Source organism: Zalophus californianus, chromosome 14 (genome assembly GCF_009762305.2).
Source record: "Zalophus californianus isolate mZalCal1 chromosome 14, mZalCal1.pri.v2, whole genome shotgun sequence".
NCBI lineage: Eukaryota > Metazoa > Chordata > Mammalia > Carnivora > Otariidae > Zalophus > Zalophus californianus.
In genome coordinates this window covers 34,613,917-34,632,822 of record NC_045608.1, presented here as the reverse complement: position 1 = coordinate 34,632,822, position 18,906 = coordinate 34,613,917, and the positions used below count along the sequence as shown (strand labels likewise).

Here is an 18,906-nt window from a genome sequence, read left to right as displayed (position 1 = left end):
TTGTGATTGAGTTCTAGTTTCAAAGCACTGTGGTCTGAAAATATGCAGGGAATGATCCCAATCTTTTGGTACTGGTTGAGTCCTGATTTGTGACCTAGGATGTGATCTATTCTGGAGAATGTTCCATGGGCACTAGAGAAGAATGTGTATTCCGTTGCTTTCGGATGGAATGTTCTGAATATGTCTGTGAAGTCCATTTGGTCCATTGTGTCATTTAAAGTCTTTATTTCCTTGTTGATCTTTTGCTTAGATGATCTGTCCATTTCAGTGAGGAGGTGTTAAAGTCCCCCGCTATTATTGTATTGTTGTCAATGTGTTTCTTTGCTTTTGTTATTAATTGCCTTATATAATTGGCTGCTCCCATGTTAGGGGCATAGATATTTACAATTGTTAGATCCTCTTGTTGGATAGACCCTTTAAGTAGGATATAGTGTCCTTCCTCATCTCTTATTACAGTCTTTGGTTTAAAATCTAATTTGTCTGATATAAGGATTGCCACCCAGCTTTCTTTTGGTGTCCATTAGCATGGTAAATGGTTTTCCACCCCCTCACTTTCAATCTGGGGGTGTCTTTGGGTCTAAAATGAGTCTCTTGCAGACAGCATATTGATGGTTCTTGTTTTTTAATCCAATCTGATAGCCTGTGTCTTTTGATTGGGACATTGAGCCCATTTACATTCAGGGTAACTATTGAAAGGTATGAATTTAGTGCCATTGTATTGCCTGTAAGGTGACTGTTACTGTATATTGTCTGTGTTCCTTTCTGGTCTGTGCTGCTTTTAGTCTCTCTCTTTGCTTAGAGGACCCCTTTCAATATTTCTTGGAGGGCTGGTTTCGTGTTTGCAAATTCCTTTAGTTTTTGTTTGTCCTGGAAGCTTTTTATCTCTCCTTCAATTTTCAATGACAGCCTAGCTGGATATAGTAATCTTGGCTGCATATTTTTCTCGTTTAGTGCTCTGAAGATATCATGCCAGTCCTTTCTGGCCTGCCAGGTCTCTGTGGATAGGTCTGTTGCCAATCTAATGTTTCTACCATTATAGGTTACATATCTCTTCTCCCGAGCTGCTTTCAAGATTTTCTCTTTGTCTCTGAGACTCGTAAGTTTTACTATTAGATGTCAGGGTGTTGACCTATATTTATTGATTTTGAGAGGGGTTCTCTGTTCCTCCTGGATTTTGATGCCTGTTTCCTTCCCCACATTAGGGAAGTTCTCTGCTATAATTTGCTCCAATATACCTTCTTCCCCTCTCTCTCTTTCTTCTTCTTCTGGGATCCCAATTATTCTAATGTTGTTTCATCTTATCATATCGCTTATCTCTCAAGTTCTGCCCTCGTGACCCCATAGTTGTTTATCTCTTTTTTTCTCAGCTTCTTTATTTTCCGTCTATTGGTCTTCTATATCACTGATTCTCTCTTCTGTCTCATTTATCCTAGCAGTTAGTGCCCCCATTTTTTATTGCACCTCATTAATAGCCTGTTTGATTTCAACTTGGTTAGATTTAGTTCTTTTATTTCTCCAGGACGGGTTTCTCTAATAACCTCCATGCTTTTTTCTAGCCCAGCTAGTATCTTTAAAATCATGATTCTGAACTCTAGGTCTGACATTGTACTAATGTCCGTATTGAGTAGGTCCCTGGCAGACGGTACTACCTCTTGTTCTTTTTGTTGAGGTGATTTTTTTTCATCTTGTCATTTTGTCCAGAGGAGAATAGATGAATGAGAGAACAAAATGCTAACAGGTTAACAACGTCCCCAGAAAATATACTCTAAACAAATCAGAAAAGACCTGAACCAGGGGAGAAGAAAGGGAAAGAAAGAAAAAAGAAAGAGGAAAAAAAAAAAGAAAAAGAAATAGATAAAAACAAAAACAGAACAGAACAAAGAAAAACAGAATATGATCAAATATGATTAGGCTGGTGCATAGATCAGTGCCACACACTAGATTTTGGGTGTATTTTGGTCTGTTAGAAGAAAGTGCCTCCTAAAATTTTAAAGAAAGGAAGACTTATATATGTACAAAATAAGGGTTGATACAATGAAGGGGTGGAAGATGACTGTAAAGATGAAAATTATAAAAGATTTTATAAAAGGAATTGATAAGATAAGAAGTTGTTTGAAAAAAGAAAGAAGATTTAAAAAAAAAGAAAAAAAAGGGAGAGAATGTGATCAGGCAGGAGACTAGAACAAAGCCATACACTAGTGATTCAGGGTATATTTTGATCTGTTAGAAGAAACTGTATCTCAAAATTTTAAAGAGAAAACAACTTATATATATATATGCCAAAAATAAGGGTAACTACTATGAAGGGATAGAATATGACTCTAAAAATGAAAAATAAAAATGTTTTTTTTTTAAAAAGGGATTGATAAGATGTTGGTTGAAAAAGGGAAAAAGAAAAATTCAAAAAAAAAGTTTAAAAAAATGAACTTTGAAAGACTAATGAATCATGGTAAAAAAGCCATGAATTCTATGTGCAGTATTCCCCTAGCGCTGGAGTTCTCCCATTCTCATTGATCGGTAAACTTGGTCTTGGCTGGCTGTTCGTGTTGATCTTCTGGGGGATGTGCCTGTTGCCATGGTTCCCAAATGTCTTTGCAGGAGGCGGAATTGCCCCGCCTTTGCCCGTCTGGGCTAAGTAATCTGCTGGGGTTTGCTCTCGGGAGCTTTTGTTCCCTGCAAGCTTTCCCTATGGCTTTGGAGGACGAAAGTGAAAATGTTGGCCTCCAATCTCTGCCCCGGAGGAGCCGAGAACTCAGGGCCCCGCTCCTCAGTGTACCCCTAGAGAAAAGCAGTCAGTCACTCCCGTCTCCCCGGTCTCTGGCCGCACTCCGTGCTCACCCGGCCTGTGACCGAGCGTTTCTCTCTCTGGCACCCAACTCGGTGTGGAGTCTCCAAACCCAGCAGATCCCTGCGGTGCGCTCCCACACTGCTCCTCCCGGGGGAGGAAGGGGAGTCTCCCCAGATCTGCCGTTTGTTGGGACCCTGCTGGAGGAGCAGTGGCCCGACTGTGCCACGGATCATGGTTTATGGCAACCCCGAGCTGAGAGCCTGCACCTCGGCTCCGTCTCTGCAGCTGGCTTCCCCACTCTGATACCTGGGAGCCTGGGAGCTCTGCCGCACTCAGGCACCCCCGGTCTTTCTGTGACCCCGAGGGTCCTGAGACCACACTGTCCCATGAGGGTTCCACCCCCCGCTTAGCCACTGGAGCAACGTCCCTCAGCGGATCAGATTTCTGAAAGTTCCGATTTTGTGCTCCGCGGCTTTATCACTTGCCAGAAGTGGCTGACGGAGGCTACCTCCCCCGCCGTCTATCCTCCCAAATATCGCCTCGATTCACTTCTCTGCACGTCCTACCTCCCAGTAAATGGTCGCTTTTCTGTTCAGAGAGTTGTTGCTATTCTTTTCTTCGATCTCCTGTTGAGTTCGTAGGTGTTCAGAATGGTTTGATCCCTATTCAGCTGAATTCCTGAGACCAGACGAAATCCAGGTCTCCTACTCCTCCGCCATCTTCCTGCACCCGTGGTTGGTCCTTCTGATTTCAGTTTCTTGTTAGAGGGACTTTCACTGGCCCTCTAGACTAAGAACCTGTTCTTTAGGAGGATAGGATATGTCCTTTCCTCCGCCCCTGACTCTGGTATATTACAGTATGAGGATCTTTTGAACCCCACATATTTTCTGTCTATGAAGATCGAAAGAATGGCCTCTGGAACGTGGGTGCCAGTTGGGTGGTTATGTCGTCAAGGCCTGATGGGAGCAATGTGGGCAGAGCCGGAGGGTCTTAGGTTAGACCCTGCCTCCACCCCTGACTCACTATGTCATTTTGGGAAAATCATTTGTTTCATGAGACCATTTCTAAACACGGAAGAAGTGTGAGGACATACTTTTCTTATCTGTCCGTTCCAGGGTCCAGCATGTAGACTGTGAGATGGTTAGCCCATCCGGGCTTACTGTTATGCTCAGGATAGATATTTTGGGTTCTGTGGCAGGTGGCTTTGTTCTTACCTTAATCTTGGCAAAACCTATTCTACTCATCTTTGTCTCACAACGGAGCTGATGAGAGGTGGGCTAGGGAAGAATGTGACCGTAATCTCCTCTCACCTGAGGGGTCTCCAAGGCTTCCTTGATTGCCAGAATCCCCCCTGCCCCCAGGTGGAGATTAGCAAGGCACAGCCTGTCTTACCTGAAGCACATTTGGGTAGAGATGAGCCCCACCCTTCTATCTGTGCTTTGATAAAGACTACCAGGAAGAAATGAAAAATAGGGTAATATGCCAAACTGAACATAGGAAAGCCCTCTTCTGGGATGTTTCAAATGTAAAATTCATTGCCACCAAAAAAACTCAAGTTTCTTTTTTTTCCCCTTCAATCTTTGTGAGAGGCCTAGGGCTTGTCTGTTGGAAACAGTAGAGAGGGCAGGTTAAGGAGCGTAGTTTTTGCCAGTAGGTCTTTGGTAAGAAAGATTATGGTGGTACAGATTCCAGCTGACAACTCAGGAGGCTTCTTTTCTCCAGTTTGGAATCCTGGGGCCACTGCCTTTACTACAGTAGCCTCTCCTTGAGCCCTTTTCCAGCTAGCACCTGAAAAGTCCTCCTTTCATTTGATTTGGGGTCCATAATGAATGTAAATGCCAAGGGCGAATTTCCCCAGTAACTTTATAAACCAGTTACAGATTTGGAGGGGTGCAGGAAAGGGAAGGAGATGGAAGAGGGATACAGTCTTTTCAGCCTGCTCCCAGTTTTGATTTTCTGTTCGCCTTTCTCCTTTTCCTGTAGCCATCTGTCTAGTTCAGCATTAGAGCTTCCAAATTCTTCTCCTCACTCCCAACTCCAGTCTATTTGGTGTACTGTTTTCCCTTAGAATGTGGGGCTGACCCTGTTGCCCTCCTGTTCTTCGGTGGCTGCTGGGCATGAGACAGGCATGGGGGGGTGTCTTCTGGCCCCTCTGCCAGGATTCCTGCTCACCACCCCCTCCCCTCTCAGCTCCAGTCATTTTGACCTTCTCTCTATTCTGACACCATATCATTCACTTGTAAATCTACTCTTACATCCAAGGCAGTGCTGGGTACAGAATCAACTTTGAACAGTATCTGAGGATGAGGATACTCCCCTGCCATGGGGCCTTTCTCAGGCTGTGGCATCACAAATTGCCATCCATGTTCTCCCTGCTTCATGGCCACACTCCACTCACCTTCCCAGGTTCCATTGATCAAAGTGCATCACTTCCTGTACTTCTGTACACTTCCTGTATTTCTGTATACTTCCTGGACTTCTCTGTACTTCCTGGAACTTCTGTACACTACTTGTACTTCTGTACTTCCTGTACTTCTATATACTTACTGTACTCTGTACACTTCCTGTACTTCTGTACTTCCTATACTTCTATGCTTCCTATACTTCTGTATACTGCCTGTACTCCTGTACACTTCCTTTACTTCCGTATACTACCTGTACTTCTGTACACTTCCTGTACTTCTGTTTACTTACTCTAATTCCATACACTTCCTGTACTTCTGTACTTCCTATACTTCTATATACTTCCTGTACTTCTGTACACTACCTGTACTCCTGTACTCTTTCTGTACTTCTGTATACTACCTGTACTTTTGTACATTCCTGTACTTCTGTACATTACCTGTACTTCTGTATACTTCCTATACTTCTATATACTTCTTGTACTTCTGTATACTACCTGTCCTCCTGTATTCTTTCTGTACTTCTGTATACTTACTATACTTCTATATACTTCCTGTACTTCTGTACTTCCTATACTTCTATATACTTCCTGTACTTCTATATACTTCCTGTACTTCTTATACTACCTGTACTTCTGTACATTTCCTGTACTTCTGTTACTTCCTGTACTTCTGTATACTACCTGTACTCCTGTACTTCTGTACACTTCCTGTACTCTGTACACTTCCCATACTTCTGTACACTTCCTGTACTTCTGTACACTTCCTGTACTTCTATACACTTCCCGTACTCTGTACACTTCCTGTACTTTTGTACACTTCCCGTACTTCTGTACACTTCCCGTACTTCTGTATACTTCCTGTATCTGTACACTTCCTGTACTTCTGTACACGACCTCTACTGCTGTATACTTACTATTCTTCTGTACACTTCCTGTACTTTTGTATACTACTTGTACTTTTGTACTTCTGTACACTTCCCATACTCTGTACACTTCCTGTACTTTTGTACACTTCCCGTACTTCTGTACACTTCCTGTACTTCTGTACACTTCCTGTCCTTTTATACACTTCTTGTACTTCTGTATACTTCCTGTACTCTGTACACTTCCTGTACTTTTGTACACTTCCTGTACTTCTGTACACGACCTCTACTGCTGTATACTTACTATACTTCTGTACACTTCCTGTACTTTTGTATACTACTTGTACTTTTGTACACTTCCTGTACTCTGTACACTTCCTGTACTTTTGTACACGACTTCTACTTCTGTATACTTACTATACTTATGTACACTTCCTGTACTTCTGTACTTTTGGTACTTCTGTACTTCCTCTCATTCTGAAGTGCTTTACTGCACCATTATTATCCCAATATTGCAGATGTTACAATGTTGTGGGTTAGAGTGACCATGGATGTTTGTCTTTGCTCTCAAGTGGAGGTTCCAGAAGGCAGGGATTACTGTTTTCTCTAGCATCTATAAGAGAGCCTGGCGTATAATAGCCACTCAATAAATACTTGTTGAATAAATGACTAAACTTCTGGGGAACAGGAACTGTGTCTTTTTAATCTTCAGATCCATCACAGCATCTTCACATTAAAAATAGGTTAATAAATGTCTTTCTAGATTATTCATTTAAATAGAGTTCATGTCCTAACATCTTTGCAGGAAGAGCCTTTTACAGGGGAAAGTCCAGTTCTGTCCTATTGCATCACAGCCATCGTAGCTATAACCATGTTCACTTCCAGACATTCACATCCTGTGACATATTCTCTCTGATGTGTGAAAGACAATATGTAAAAAGTTCTACAACAGCATGTGTGTGTGCAGAACTGTGCACACGTGTGTACGTGCACATACACACAATTTAAAAAAAGAGTCATTTTTTATGGGGAAAGAATTGAAATCAACCCTAACTCTGAAAGCTGAAATGTATGCGGCCATCTTCCTAATGAGTTTTTCTAATGTTCTGGAATTCTTTCCTTTTGTGGGACCAGGCACAGCATTTTACATATGGGGGGGTCTTACCTCCATGGATGCCAAAGACCAGGTTTTAAACTTTAAACATTTTCACCCATACTAGTTTTCAGTATTTGCTGATCGATTGAGTGGTTATTCTACAGAACTTAAAGGAGCTGTTTCCACATGAGCTTTCTGTTTGGTCTGTTGGGTTATTTATATTGTACAAATGAGCATTCATTTCTGTCTGCATGTGACCTCTTTTCCAGGGAAGTTCCCTTGAAGGATGCTAAGGAATATGCCGAATCCATAGGTGCTGTTGTGGTTGAAACAAGTGCAAAAAATGCTATTAATATCGAAGAGCTCTTTCAAGGAATCAGTAAGTACCTGAACTGCGTTCTCGGCTTTGCTTACATTTGTATGCCTCTGAGAGTCAAAGGATAAAATCACAGGATGCTGCCTGGAGCTTTCCCTCTGTGTGACTCTGTCTGATGCCACGGATATAAAACTTACAGTCTGCACTTGTTAGTCCTGACCTATATCATGCCTCCCGATTCTGAATTTCCACAGTTCTGTGCTTTAACCTGTCAATTCTATGTTTTATGAACCAAAATGAAGTAACTGTGTTGCAAAAGAAGCCATTATAATTAAAAAGTTGTGTGTTTGATAGCATTTTGTGTTAGTAATGTTGAGGGGGAGGAGAAATAAAACAGACAGTGATAAGGTGTAGAAAACTAAATCATGTGTTAAACAGAATGACTCTAGGCAAACAAAATAAAGGGACCTTTTAGTAATTTCTTTCACCTGGTGGTCATCAAAAAAAATGAGTCTCCATCCCACAAGACCTGAAATTGGGAATTAGGTGGACAGTCGATTTTTCTCATTTCTGATCAGCCAGCTAGTGGAAGGTGGTGGCTCCCTTCTTTGTCTCCTGTTCTGGGTCACGTTAAATTCCCTTTATGCTGGTTCCCCATAAGTCACCTTTATCTAAGACCTGTATCCCAGCTGACGGCCAGATTTCCCCTTCACAATTTCTTTGGTAAAGATGTTCTGCACTGGGTCCCCTCAGAGAGCTCCCTGCTGCCGGCTCTCTTGGGAAACTGCCCTGGGTTGCCCCCAGAGCATAATGGGGGACTTTGCCCAAGTGTCAGCCTTTACTGAGGTGCTGGGACTCAGAGGCCTGGGGTGCCCGCCTTCAGAAAAGTTGAACCCCTGAACAGTTGGCCGTTGTTCTCAAAGGTCTTATCTGGTTCCAGATAATTCCAGAAGGGCATTCCAGAGGGGAAACCGATGGTTTGATCTCTCTTCTGCCTGAAGTCATTGTTGGCGGTGCTCTCAAAGTCAGAGGGGCTGTCACTTCCCAGAACAGATTTGATTTCCTTTTAACTGGTTTTGGTTCATTACTTTAGGCTCTGAGAACACATAGCAGGGATCATTTTGTTTGTTTCTCTTGGCTTAACGGGGAATTTCACTTGGAGATGGGGAACTCTGGCCTGGGTTACTTACACGATATAGAAATGCACACAAACACACACAGCCCCAGCCTGACTTGTTCCCTGGGGTCCACATCACCTTCCCTCCCGTCCTCCTTCGGAGGCTTTGTGTTCCCGCTGTTATTTTACGCTCTCAACAGATTAATGTTACCCAAGCGCGTTGTCCTTAGTGGTTGGACTCTAGAGTGCTAGGCTGTAATTTTATGTTGGAAACCCTGGATTCCCAGACTCCTGCTCCTTCCTGACAATGGGCCATGGCTGCAATGCTCTGCTGTGAAGCCACCGATCAGCTGCCCTGTTTCTGTGGAACACTGGGTGACGTCTTAGAGCGTTTGGCTTGAACCTGTTCCATTAACCTCATTTTCCTTCACATCAAACTCATTCTTTTCCGGTGGCGTTTGGCTTTTCTGGCAAGTTAGGCAAGTTGTATGACGATTCAACATTTTGTTTTGATTAAACATTTTAATTAGTGAAACTAGATAGCTCCTGATGACCATGACATTGACCCCTTTCCTTTGTGCAGCTCCTTATATGTTCTGGAGCCCTTTCCCCAGCATTAGCCCCCGGCAGACAGGTGGTGCAGATGGCAGTGGCCAGCGAAGGAAGCACAGTTCTCTGCACACCTGAGATTCAGCTGGAGATTTCTGCCCGAGCTGGGAGACTTTCTGAGGTTTACATAAATCATTATTAAAATAAAGAACGAAATAAGAACTGCAAAGAAGAAAATAAGCCCAAGCGGCAAGTATTAATACCTTACCTGAAAAGATACTTCTTTGTATGGTGCAGTCAGTAGACATCTCTTCACCCATATGAGGTCTTTATGGCTCAAGGTGATGGGGACTATGAGTAAGGAATTCCTAAGATCTTGGTGGTCTGCTTCATTTAAGAAAAAGCACATGTTTGAGGTGCCTGGGTGGCTCAGTCAGTTAAGGGTCTGCCTTTGGCTCTGTTAATGATCCCGGAGTCCCAGGATGGAGCCCCACCTCCAGCTCCCTGATGAGTGGGGAGTTGGCTTCTCCCTCTACTCCTCCCCCCCACTCGGGCTTGCTCTCTCTCTCTCAAATAAATAAATAAATAAAATCTTTAAAAAATGAAAAATCACGTGTTTTGCTTAAAGCACTGGATAATTATGGCTTCAAATAATTAATTTCTATATAAGCCATAGAATAGTTGTGCCACCTCATCTTCTACGTCAAATAAACAATTGTTTATTTCTGTTTCATTATACTTTGGTTAAAATTGCCTTAGTAAAAAGCGTGTAGGTACACGGCCCGCGGCAAGACCTCTAGCCATGTGTATACTGTAAGTGCTGGTGCCTCTTTACTCATTCAGGTGAATTTCTTCAGAATGGGGTGTTGTAGCCTAATTACAAGTTAATTTAGAATGCAGCACCAAGTACACCTAAATACACGGCAGCAGACATTTTGTTTATTTTCCTTTTCCCTGTTCCTACTTGTATTACATGCGCTCCTCCCTGAGCTCAAAATAGAATGGGATATTGCTGACTTGTATGCTCCCCAAAGCAATGTTCCAGAGGCAAACGTTCCTGGGAGAAAAGATACAATAAAAAAAGTGGTGAGAATAAAAGCCCTTTGAAAAGGTGTGCTTAAACAAATTAATTCATACTGACTTGGAGGAAGAGACAGATGTTTCTCTCCTAGATTCCCAGAGTATTCATAAACCAGAAAGAGACAACCGTGTTTCCTAGACATGAGTTAATGTATGTGCGAACTGGAAATTGTTTAGCGAACTATTATCTGTTTGCGGAGGCTGAAGCTACCTTGTAAAGGAGTTGGGTGCTGCCCTGTTTTGGGGAGGGGGAGCTGTGCACAGTCTGTCCTCACATGGTGTCCTCTGATTGGAGTTCCTCCATGTGCCCTTTTCTCAATCCCATTTTTGGAGCTCCTTTACCCCGCTGCCTATGGTTCATTCTCCTCCATGCATTTCTCCCCAGAGTTGTTCATTTCCTTTCTTGAGCTCTTATACCTTTAATTGGAACATTGGCGTTTTCCTCTTTGAGTTAAAAGATAAGAACTATTCTTGGCCAAGAAAATTGTGGTACATTTGAGTGTTTCAACTTTGTGCTATGAAAGCCCAAAGATATTCTGTTGCTGTCTACTCATGATAGAGTTACATATCAAAACCAAACTTTTTTTTTTTTTTAGATTTTATTTATTTATTTGAGAGAGCGAGAATGAGAGAGAGAGAGAGCACATGAGAGGGGGGAGGGTCAGAGGGAGAAGCAGACTCCCCGCTGAGCAGGGAGCCCGATGTGGGACTCGATCCCGGGACTCCAGGATCATGACCCGAGCCGAAGGCAGTCGCTTAACCAACTGAGCCACCCAGGCGCCAGTCTTCCTTATGAAACTCCTCTCTTACCTGACTCTGTGATCTTGAAAGGCGGGGTCCAGAGCTCTGGTGTCTTCTCCTCAGAAGGCTTCGTCTTTACCTCCTCCTTCGCACATCTGCCGTTTCTGACCCTGAATGCCATGCTCCTTCCTCCCTGCCAACCTTAATTCCTTGAAGGTCCAGTTCCTACCTTTTTCCTTATGAAGTCTTCATCTACACCAACTCTCATTGGGTGGTTCATGAGGTTACTTACGGCTTCCCCATCATTCTGATAATTGAATACATTTAAATGATTAAATTAAATGAACACATTAAATGAATACTCTACATGGTTCTCCAGGTGCTTTAGGTATATACCTACAGCAAATTCTCTTTGAGCAGATCTTAACTCTGTCATATTCTCCATAAAGCTAAGATGAGTAAATAGGATAGGGCTAAATTCAGATTTTTGAATTTGGATCTTTGTCTTCACCTCATGATGTGCCAGGAACTACTATTTCAGTGTGGTCGCTAGATCAAGCAAAATGCAGTTGCTCTTCTATGGGGACTTAAGGTTGGATGACACCAGTCCATCGGACAGGCCTGGTATCTCTTCGTTCATGTGTTCAGCAAACCTATCTTGTACTCTTCTGTGGGTTAGGTGCTTGCTAGACACCGGGACACCAAGATGAGCAAAACAAACTGGCTGTCAAGGCCAGAGAGAGCCTGTCGGCGCAGAGTCGAGTGAATGTGTAATTACACATTGTAATAAATGCTTTGAAGCAAAAGAACAAGGACCGCGGGGATGGCACAGGTGGGTACTTCAGATTGGGTGGGGGAGATCTCCCCAGGGAAAGGATTTTAAGCTGGACCTGGAAAATGGACAGAGGCCAATTGGGCAAAGAGCTGGGGAGGAACTGTCAGGCCCAGTGAGCCCCTGGGAGCCAAGTTCCTGAGGTGGGAGGTGGTGGGCTGCATTTAGGAGAAATGAATCTGCTGGTTTGCTGTGGGGAGCTCAGGCGCTGGGCGGGGAGACTAAGCCAGGTCCTTGCTGGCCCTGTACTGGGAAGGAGGGGGTGGTATTCTGAATGCAGCCGGAAGCTCCCAAAAGTGTTGTAAGCAGGGGCGTGGCATATCCAGTTTACAGGGAAAGACCCCCCCCACCCCTTTGGGGAATGTGCAGGGAGAGAAAGGTTGGAAATGTCTCCCCAGGCAGGGTGCTGTTGCAGTTGTGCCAGAGAGGGGAGACTGGGATAGGGTGGAGGAACGTGGACGTGAATTTCAGAACTCTTTTGGAAGTGGAACCAGTTACACAGGGCACAGGCTGGGCATTGGGACCTAGGGAGAGAGTGGTATGATCCAATCCGCACTCCCCGGGTCCCCCTTCCTGGCACAGGATGGCTCTCTTGGGGCTGCATCTGATGCGAGCCTACCAGACTGCATTCTGGAGTGTGGGAAGCACAGGTTTTGGTTTGTGCATTTTAATTATGCAACTTAAATACCGTTTTGGTTTCTCTAAAAACTCTCCCTAAGGGCCAAAAGAGGTAGAGCTGTAGGCTCACCAGAAAAATGTCTGTTTTGGGGTGGGACCTCGGCCAGACAGCTGTGCTTTTGTTCCAGTTAATTTGAATGCTGACTATGGAGAAGAGAACACAAGGCTCTCTTCTGAAAATCACATCTGGAGACACTGTAGACATTAAGTTTTTTGCTTGTTCGTAGTTTGAGAACAAGGTGAGAAATATTTTTTCAAGTGAGTATAATTAGATGTACAAGCGTATTGGTTTGGAAAAATTAGACTAGGGTGTTCCTACGACAGGCAGAAAGTTAAGACTTGTGGGCAGGGATCAGGTCTTGTTTTATAATCATTCTTTGCACAGTGTTAGCTTTGTTAAGTGCCCTGGATTTTTAAAATTCTCTAGTAGTTACTTTTTGTTTGGAGCAGGTTTAAAAACAAAATGAAGCGTTTGCAAATTTTATAGTAGTGTAGCTAGCTGTCAGATGAAAGTAGGTTTGGCCATTAAGGGACAGGAAAGGACAAAGAAAAAGCCTGTCTACTTTCTTATACCAAAGAAAGTTAATTTAGGGACTGCAGTAATAGGGCATGTCTGTGAAATAATGTGATTTTCAGAATATGGACAACTGGGATATGAAAAGCCCTAAACATGTGTACCTTTTATCCCAATGATTCCAAAGCAGAAATTGATCAGGCGTGCAAAATGTAGCAGGAATGTTTAACACACAGCACATTCTCATTTTGTCCCGTTGTTGCAGTTGCTTAAACGTTTATTAACTCATTCGATGCACCATTTTTGCTGTGAAATACGCACTGTTCTCATCCCTATTTTACATATGAGGAAACTGAGGCGCTGAGAGGTTTGTAACTTGCTCTAGGTCACAGAGCTAGTAAGTGAGTGGCTGGCAGGGAGCGCTGGGACTTCTAGTCTGTCTCATTGCTCATTGCCTATGGCAGCTTATGGTAACATTATTCATAATGGTAAAAAACAGGAAATGACATAACGGTCCAAAAGTTGGGAAATGGGTTTTTAAAAAGCCATGCTGTCACCAGTATAAACTAGTGATTAAAAATGATGATGTACATCTGTATTTCCTGACATGGAAAGATAAATTGTTGACTGTGAAACAGAAGTTACAGACCGGTTTGTATAATATCTTGATTTCATAAAATATGCACCATATAATATATAATGGTAAATAATATATTCTTCTGGGCGAAGGTTGGAAGGATACATACACTTAAAGTGTTAACAGTGGTTGTTTCATTGTGGTGAGGTTCCAGGGAACTAAAAAACAAAAACAGGCTTTATTTTAGAAAATTTTAAATGTACACCAGTAAACCAAATAACCTAGTGAACCAGCATGCACTTATAACCGAGCTATTTCGTCTCTACGTCCCACTCCCCCTTAACCCCCACCTGAGTTATTTCGAAGGGAATTCCAGACATCATTTCATCTGTAAACATTTTCAGAACGTAACCTTTTCTTTGTAACAGCAACTTCATTATTACATTAGTAATCCTAATGCTGTTATCATATTAATATCACCAAATATTCAGTGTTCAAGTTTCCAGATGTCTCATATTTGTCCTAAATGGTTTCTCTGTTTCCATTTTACAGTTTGTTTGAATCCAGATGCACAGAAATTCCACACGCAGTGATTAGTGGATATGTCTCTTAAGCCTCTCTTAAGCAACAGATGCCCTCTCCATCTTTCTCCCTTTCTTCTCTCATGTAACTTCTTTATTCAAGAAATGAGATCAGTTGCCCTCCGTAGTCTAACACAGTATGGACTTTGCTGGGTGGGTTCCTGGGTTGCTCAGTAGTATTCCATTGCATGAGGAAAAATGTGTTAATCCATCCACCTAACAGTTGGGGTGTTTTCAGCTTTTGGCAATTATAAGTAAGTTTGCTGTGAACAGTCACATACGAGTCTTTGTGTGGAGAAGTACCTTGGTGTGGAATGGCTGGCTTACCTGCTAGGTAATGTTTAACCTGTTAAGGGGCTGCAAACAGTTTTCTGAAGTGTTTTTAGCATTTTACATTGCTATCACAAATGTGGGAGAGCTCCAATAGCTTCACATCCTCATCAACACTCGGTTTTGTCAGTTGATAAAATTTCAGTCATTCTGATGGGAGTTTAGTAGTATCTCCTGGTAGTTTTAATGTCCATCTTCCCAGTGACTAATAAGGTTTTTTTTTTTTTTATGTGCTTATTTGCAATGCTTATGTCTCTTTGGTGAAATGTTATTTCAAATTTTGCCTGTTTTGTGTTGAGTTTGTTTTCTTATTGCCAAGTTTTAAAGATTATTTTTACATATTCTGGAGACATGTGTTTTTATCAGATATTTGTTTTTTCAGATATTTTCTCTCAGGCTGTGGCTTGCCTTTCCATTTTCTTGACAATGTCTTTGAAAGAGCAGAAGTTCTTAATTTTGATGAAGTCTGGTTTGTTAGATTTTCCCCTTGTGGCTAGTGTTTTTTGTGTCTTACAATTTTTAAATGTTAAAATAGAAAAAGGGACATAATCCATTCAATGGAATATTATACAACAATAGAAATACATGAGCTATCAGGCCATGAAAAGACACCGTAGAACCTTAAATGCATATTGCTAAGTGAAAGAAGCCAGTCAGAAAAGGCTATGTTGTACTGTATGATCCCAACTATGTGACATTCTGGAAAAGGCAAACTTATAAGGACAGTGGAAAGATCAGTGGTTGCTAGAGGCTCATCAGGGGAAGGAGAAGTGTTCCTCATCAGGGGAACACAGAGGATATTTAGGGCAGGGAAACTATTCTGTATGGTGTTGTAATGGAGGGTGCCTAACATTATACATTGATCAAACCCCAGAGGATATACAACACCAAGAATGAGCCCTAATGTAAACTATGGACTTTTGTTCATAATAATTAATGATGGCTCATCACTCGTAATAAATATGCCACAGTTGTGCTAGTCGTTAAAACAGGGAAAGTTGAGGATGAGGGTATTAGGAACTCTCTATACTTTATGCTCAACTTTTTCTGTAAACCTAAAACTGCTCCATAAAGAAAGAAAGAAAGAAAGAAAGAAAGAAAGAAAGAAAGAAAGAAAGTCTACTCATTTAAAAAAGAAAAATAAAAGGAAAAGATGCCCTTGAATGGTAAGGAAGTCTAATGATTTTAGAGTAACTTAAGCCCTTCCATATTGAAGACCTCTGGCATTTGGGACTAACAGCCTATGGTGACCTCCCCCTTTTCCCCTCTCTGTGGACATCACCATGCCTTCAGCAACCTAGACTTTGATCTTTGCTTTTCTTTATCCCTCTCTTTTCTTTATCCATCTCTCTGTGAAGTGTCTTCCCATAGTCCTTCCCATCTTTGTTTTCTGCTTCTCTTCATGGCGCCCAGATCAAGGCTTTCCTTATCCCTGACTGGACTTCCTGCAAGTCTCCTGGCGCCATTCATTCTGTGTCTCCTAAGCTATTCTGGTCCCACATAGCATGTTAGCTCATTTGTCAGGTCTAGACTCTAACGTTCGAGGTCACCTAGTAATTCCAGTATTATCTTCTTTACAGCAGCAAAAGGACAGTTCAGAGAATGACTCAAGTGGCTTGCCCGGCCCCCTGCCCCCACTCTCATTCTGTATTCCAAGGGCAGTGTTCCATGATTGTGAGCCACTGCAGTGTTCCACAGAGACAACCCCCCCCTCCAAATGGAGAGGCTTAAAGGCCATTATCAGGGGTAAATACTGCCAAGTCCTATGGGTCAATTTACTAATTGGGATGATTAAGAAAATCAGGATCAAGAAATGGAAGTTAGACAGCAGTTACCAGCACTTTTAACACCCAACGGAAGGTAGCTGAGCTGAGTAAATCCTGACCTGCCGTGAAAGGGGAGAAGCATACGAACAGCAGAAATCTCAGGGAGGCCTCCAGGCTCACACAGGGAATGGCCTGTCCTCCACACAAGGAAAAAGAACAGCTGCAGCCAAGCACACTGCTTTATTTTTGTTGTGTGTGAAAGCATGACAGCCCCCGGTCCAGAGCCATGATCAAATTTATAGGCTTGGAGTTTGTTTTTTCACATATTGCATTCCTGAGGAATCATTTATAAAACCTGCTTTTTCTCTAGGCTGTCAACTTTCAGGAAAACTGAATTTCAAAAAAAAAGTCCTTTAACTTTTCCCAAGCAGAATCTTCTACAATCCAAACCTTCTTAAAATAAACACCCTGGCTTAGGATTTCTACTCCAGGATGACTTATGGAGATTGTGTACTCAAAGGATGTTTTGTAAGAGTAGAAACCTGCAGAGGGTGATGCTCAGAGCCTTTCAGATGTTTGTGTGTGTGTGTGTATAAATATTTGTCCTATTCTGTGCCCCTGTAATTAATACAGATTCAATTGTGTGATCGCCTTGGTACAAAACACCTTGGCCATTTTCCAGAACCATTCTTTTGTCTAAGTACATTTAACCTTTCAGTAAGTTCCAAATAACTCTGATCACAAGATCGGGGCTCGTGTGTTTTCACAGCGCTGTTGGCTTCCTTCTGGTTTTAAGGTGCTCGTCTCATTGTTATGACCGGCCTTCCTCAACCTCTACCTTAAAGTGGAAGCGTTTCCTTTCTTCTCACTTTGAAGTGGGGATCCCAGGTTGTGTTTTGTAGGAGAGTGGGATGGGTCCCCACCCTTGTACCTGAACCCTTCTCCCCAAGCAAACTCCGCTTGAGACACCCCCAGGACCCATTCATGGTTGTTCGTTCCTCCCATACTGGTGAGAGCCACAGATGGATAAGGCAGAGCGGCTGTCCAGTTAATTTCTCATGGTCTTTTTATCAGTGAGGAAAGGCCGTCTTGGAGATGTTAAATAGCTTGTCCAAGTTCACTTAACTGCAACACTGACTCTCAGATCTCAGAACCCTTTTACTAGAGGAGAAAAACAAAGTCTAAGGAAACTGCTGTAACTCTCTGAGAAACACGTTGTTCTAATAAGTGAGATTTTGAATATTCTGAAGACAAACAGGACTGACCTGGTGCCTCTAAGAAGCCAGGTTTGACAACTGATTGAAAAACGTAGCTAACAGTTTAAAACAAATAAGAAAGGAGTCTTCTAGAGGCATGACCTGGGTCTACTGGATCTTGCATCCTAAACATTGCCTTCTTATTGTCCACGGAGGAGAGAGGTGGGAGGCAGGAAAGAGAGTGGAGGACAGGCAGGGCAAAGAGGGATGCCAACAGGCTGCCCTCACCTTCCCATTGTGCATTCCATGTGCTCTTGGTTTCTAGATTTTTGCTCAACCCTTGTGACTTCAGTGTGTATTGGATGCAGAAGCTTTCTGTGTATTTGGGGTACATTTTCTAGGAAAGATCTTATGACATGAGGTATGTAGAATAAGTCACAGATAGGAGGGCTAAACGCATAATGCTCTTTTGCAAACCTTATTTTTTTTTAAGATTTTATTTATTTGAGAGAGAGCGAGAGCACACAAGCAGGTGGAGTGGCAGAGGGAGAGGGAGAGGCAAGCTCTCTGCTGAGCAGGGAGCCCGACGCGGGGCTCGATCCCAGAACCCTGAGATCATGACCTGAGCCGAAGGAAGATGCTTGACCGAGCCACCCAGGCGCCCCACTCTTCGGCTAACTGTAGAGTTAACTACATAAGAATAGCACGAAGCTGATGTTAGTGTAGGATGTTGATTTTGATATTGTCAAAACTACTTATCAGGGGACAGTACTTGGCTTTATTAACTAGGGCCACAGCTTGCACCAATCAGAATTATAATTTTGTCCCAGAGCATTTCAGATCCAAAAGCCAAAGCCCCTGTTGCAGCAGCAAACACATTCAGGAGGCACCGGAAGTCTTACAAATTTAAATAATGATATAACGTGACACTGTCCTCCCTCCAAAACACAGCACTTGCTCTGGAGGAGTAAATAACACTTGATTGGCAAGATCGGACCTAAATAAATCAGAGCATTGGTAGTCCTTGGGAGCTTTCCCCTCTATTCATTGCTTAAGATTGACAAAGTAGAAGAGGCATTTTATTTACTTCCTCTTAATTACTACTAATAAAAAACACAGCAGGTCCAAAGGAGGAAAGTACATATACTTCCGTTCTCATTTGCTTCTGGGTCAGGGCTGAACTGCTTTGAGAACAGCGAGTGACAGCTTTGCTTAGCTTTGTGGGCTTCCAGGCAGCGGCCTGAATAGTGGCTTCAGAATTATTACAACCTTCTCATCTGCTTCATCCTCAAATGAAGAGCTCTACAATTAATTTTGGATTTTGGATACCCGCCAATGACCTTAATCTCTATTGCCTGAGCTTTGATGAGTGGCTGTGGCACCCAGTGTACACAGTGCACCATACCTTGGTCATTAACTATTTCTGCCCCTGGTGCAGAAGTACCCAGGATGATTTGACTCTCTGTATAGTCTGGAGG

General features: G+C 42.7%; 1 protein-coding gene across 1 annotated transcript in view; it reads left to right on the top strand.

The window, feature by feature from the left end:
• Nucleotides 1-18,906, top strand: part of RAB31 (RAB31, member RAS oncogene family) — a 133,650-nt gene that overhangs the window by 109,270 nt on the left and 5,474 nt on the right. The window contains exon 6 of the mRNA XM_027576517.2: nt 7,421-7,530. Coding sequence (XP_027432318.1) covers nt 7,421-7,530 — 110 coding nt within the window. The remainder of the gene's footprint in view (nt 1-7,420; nt 7,531-18,906) is intronic.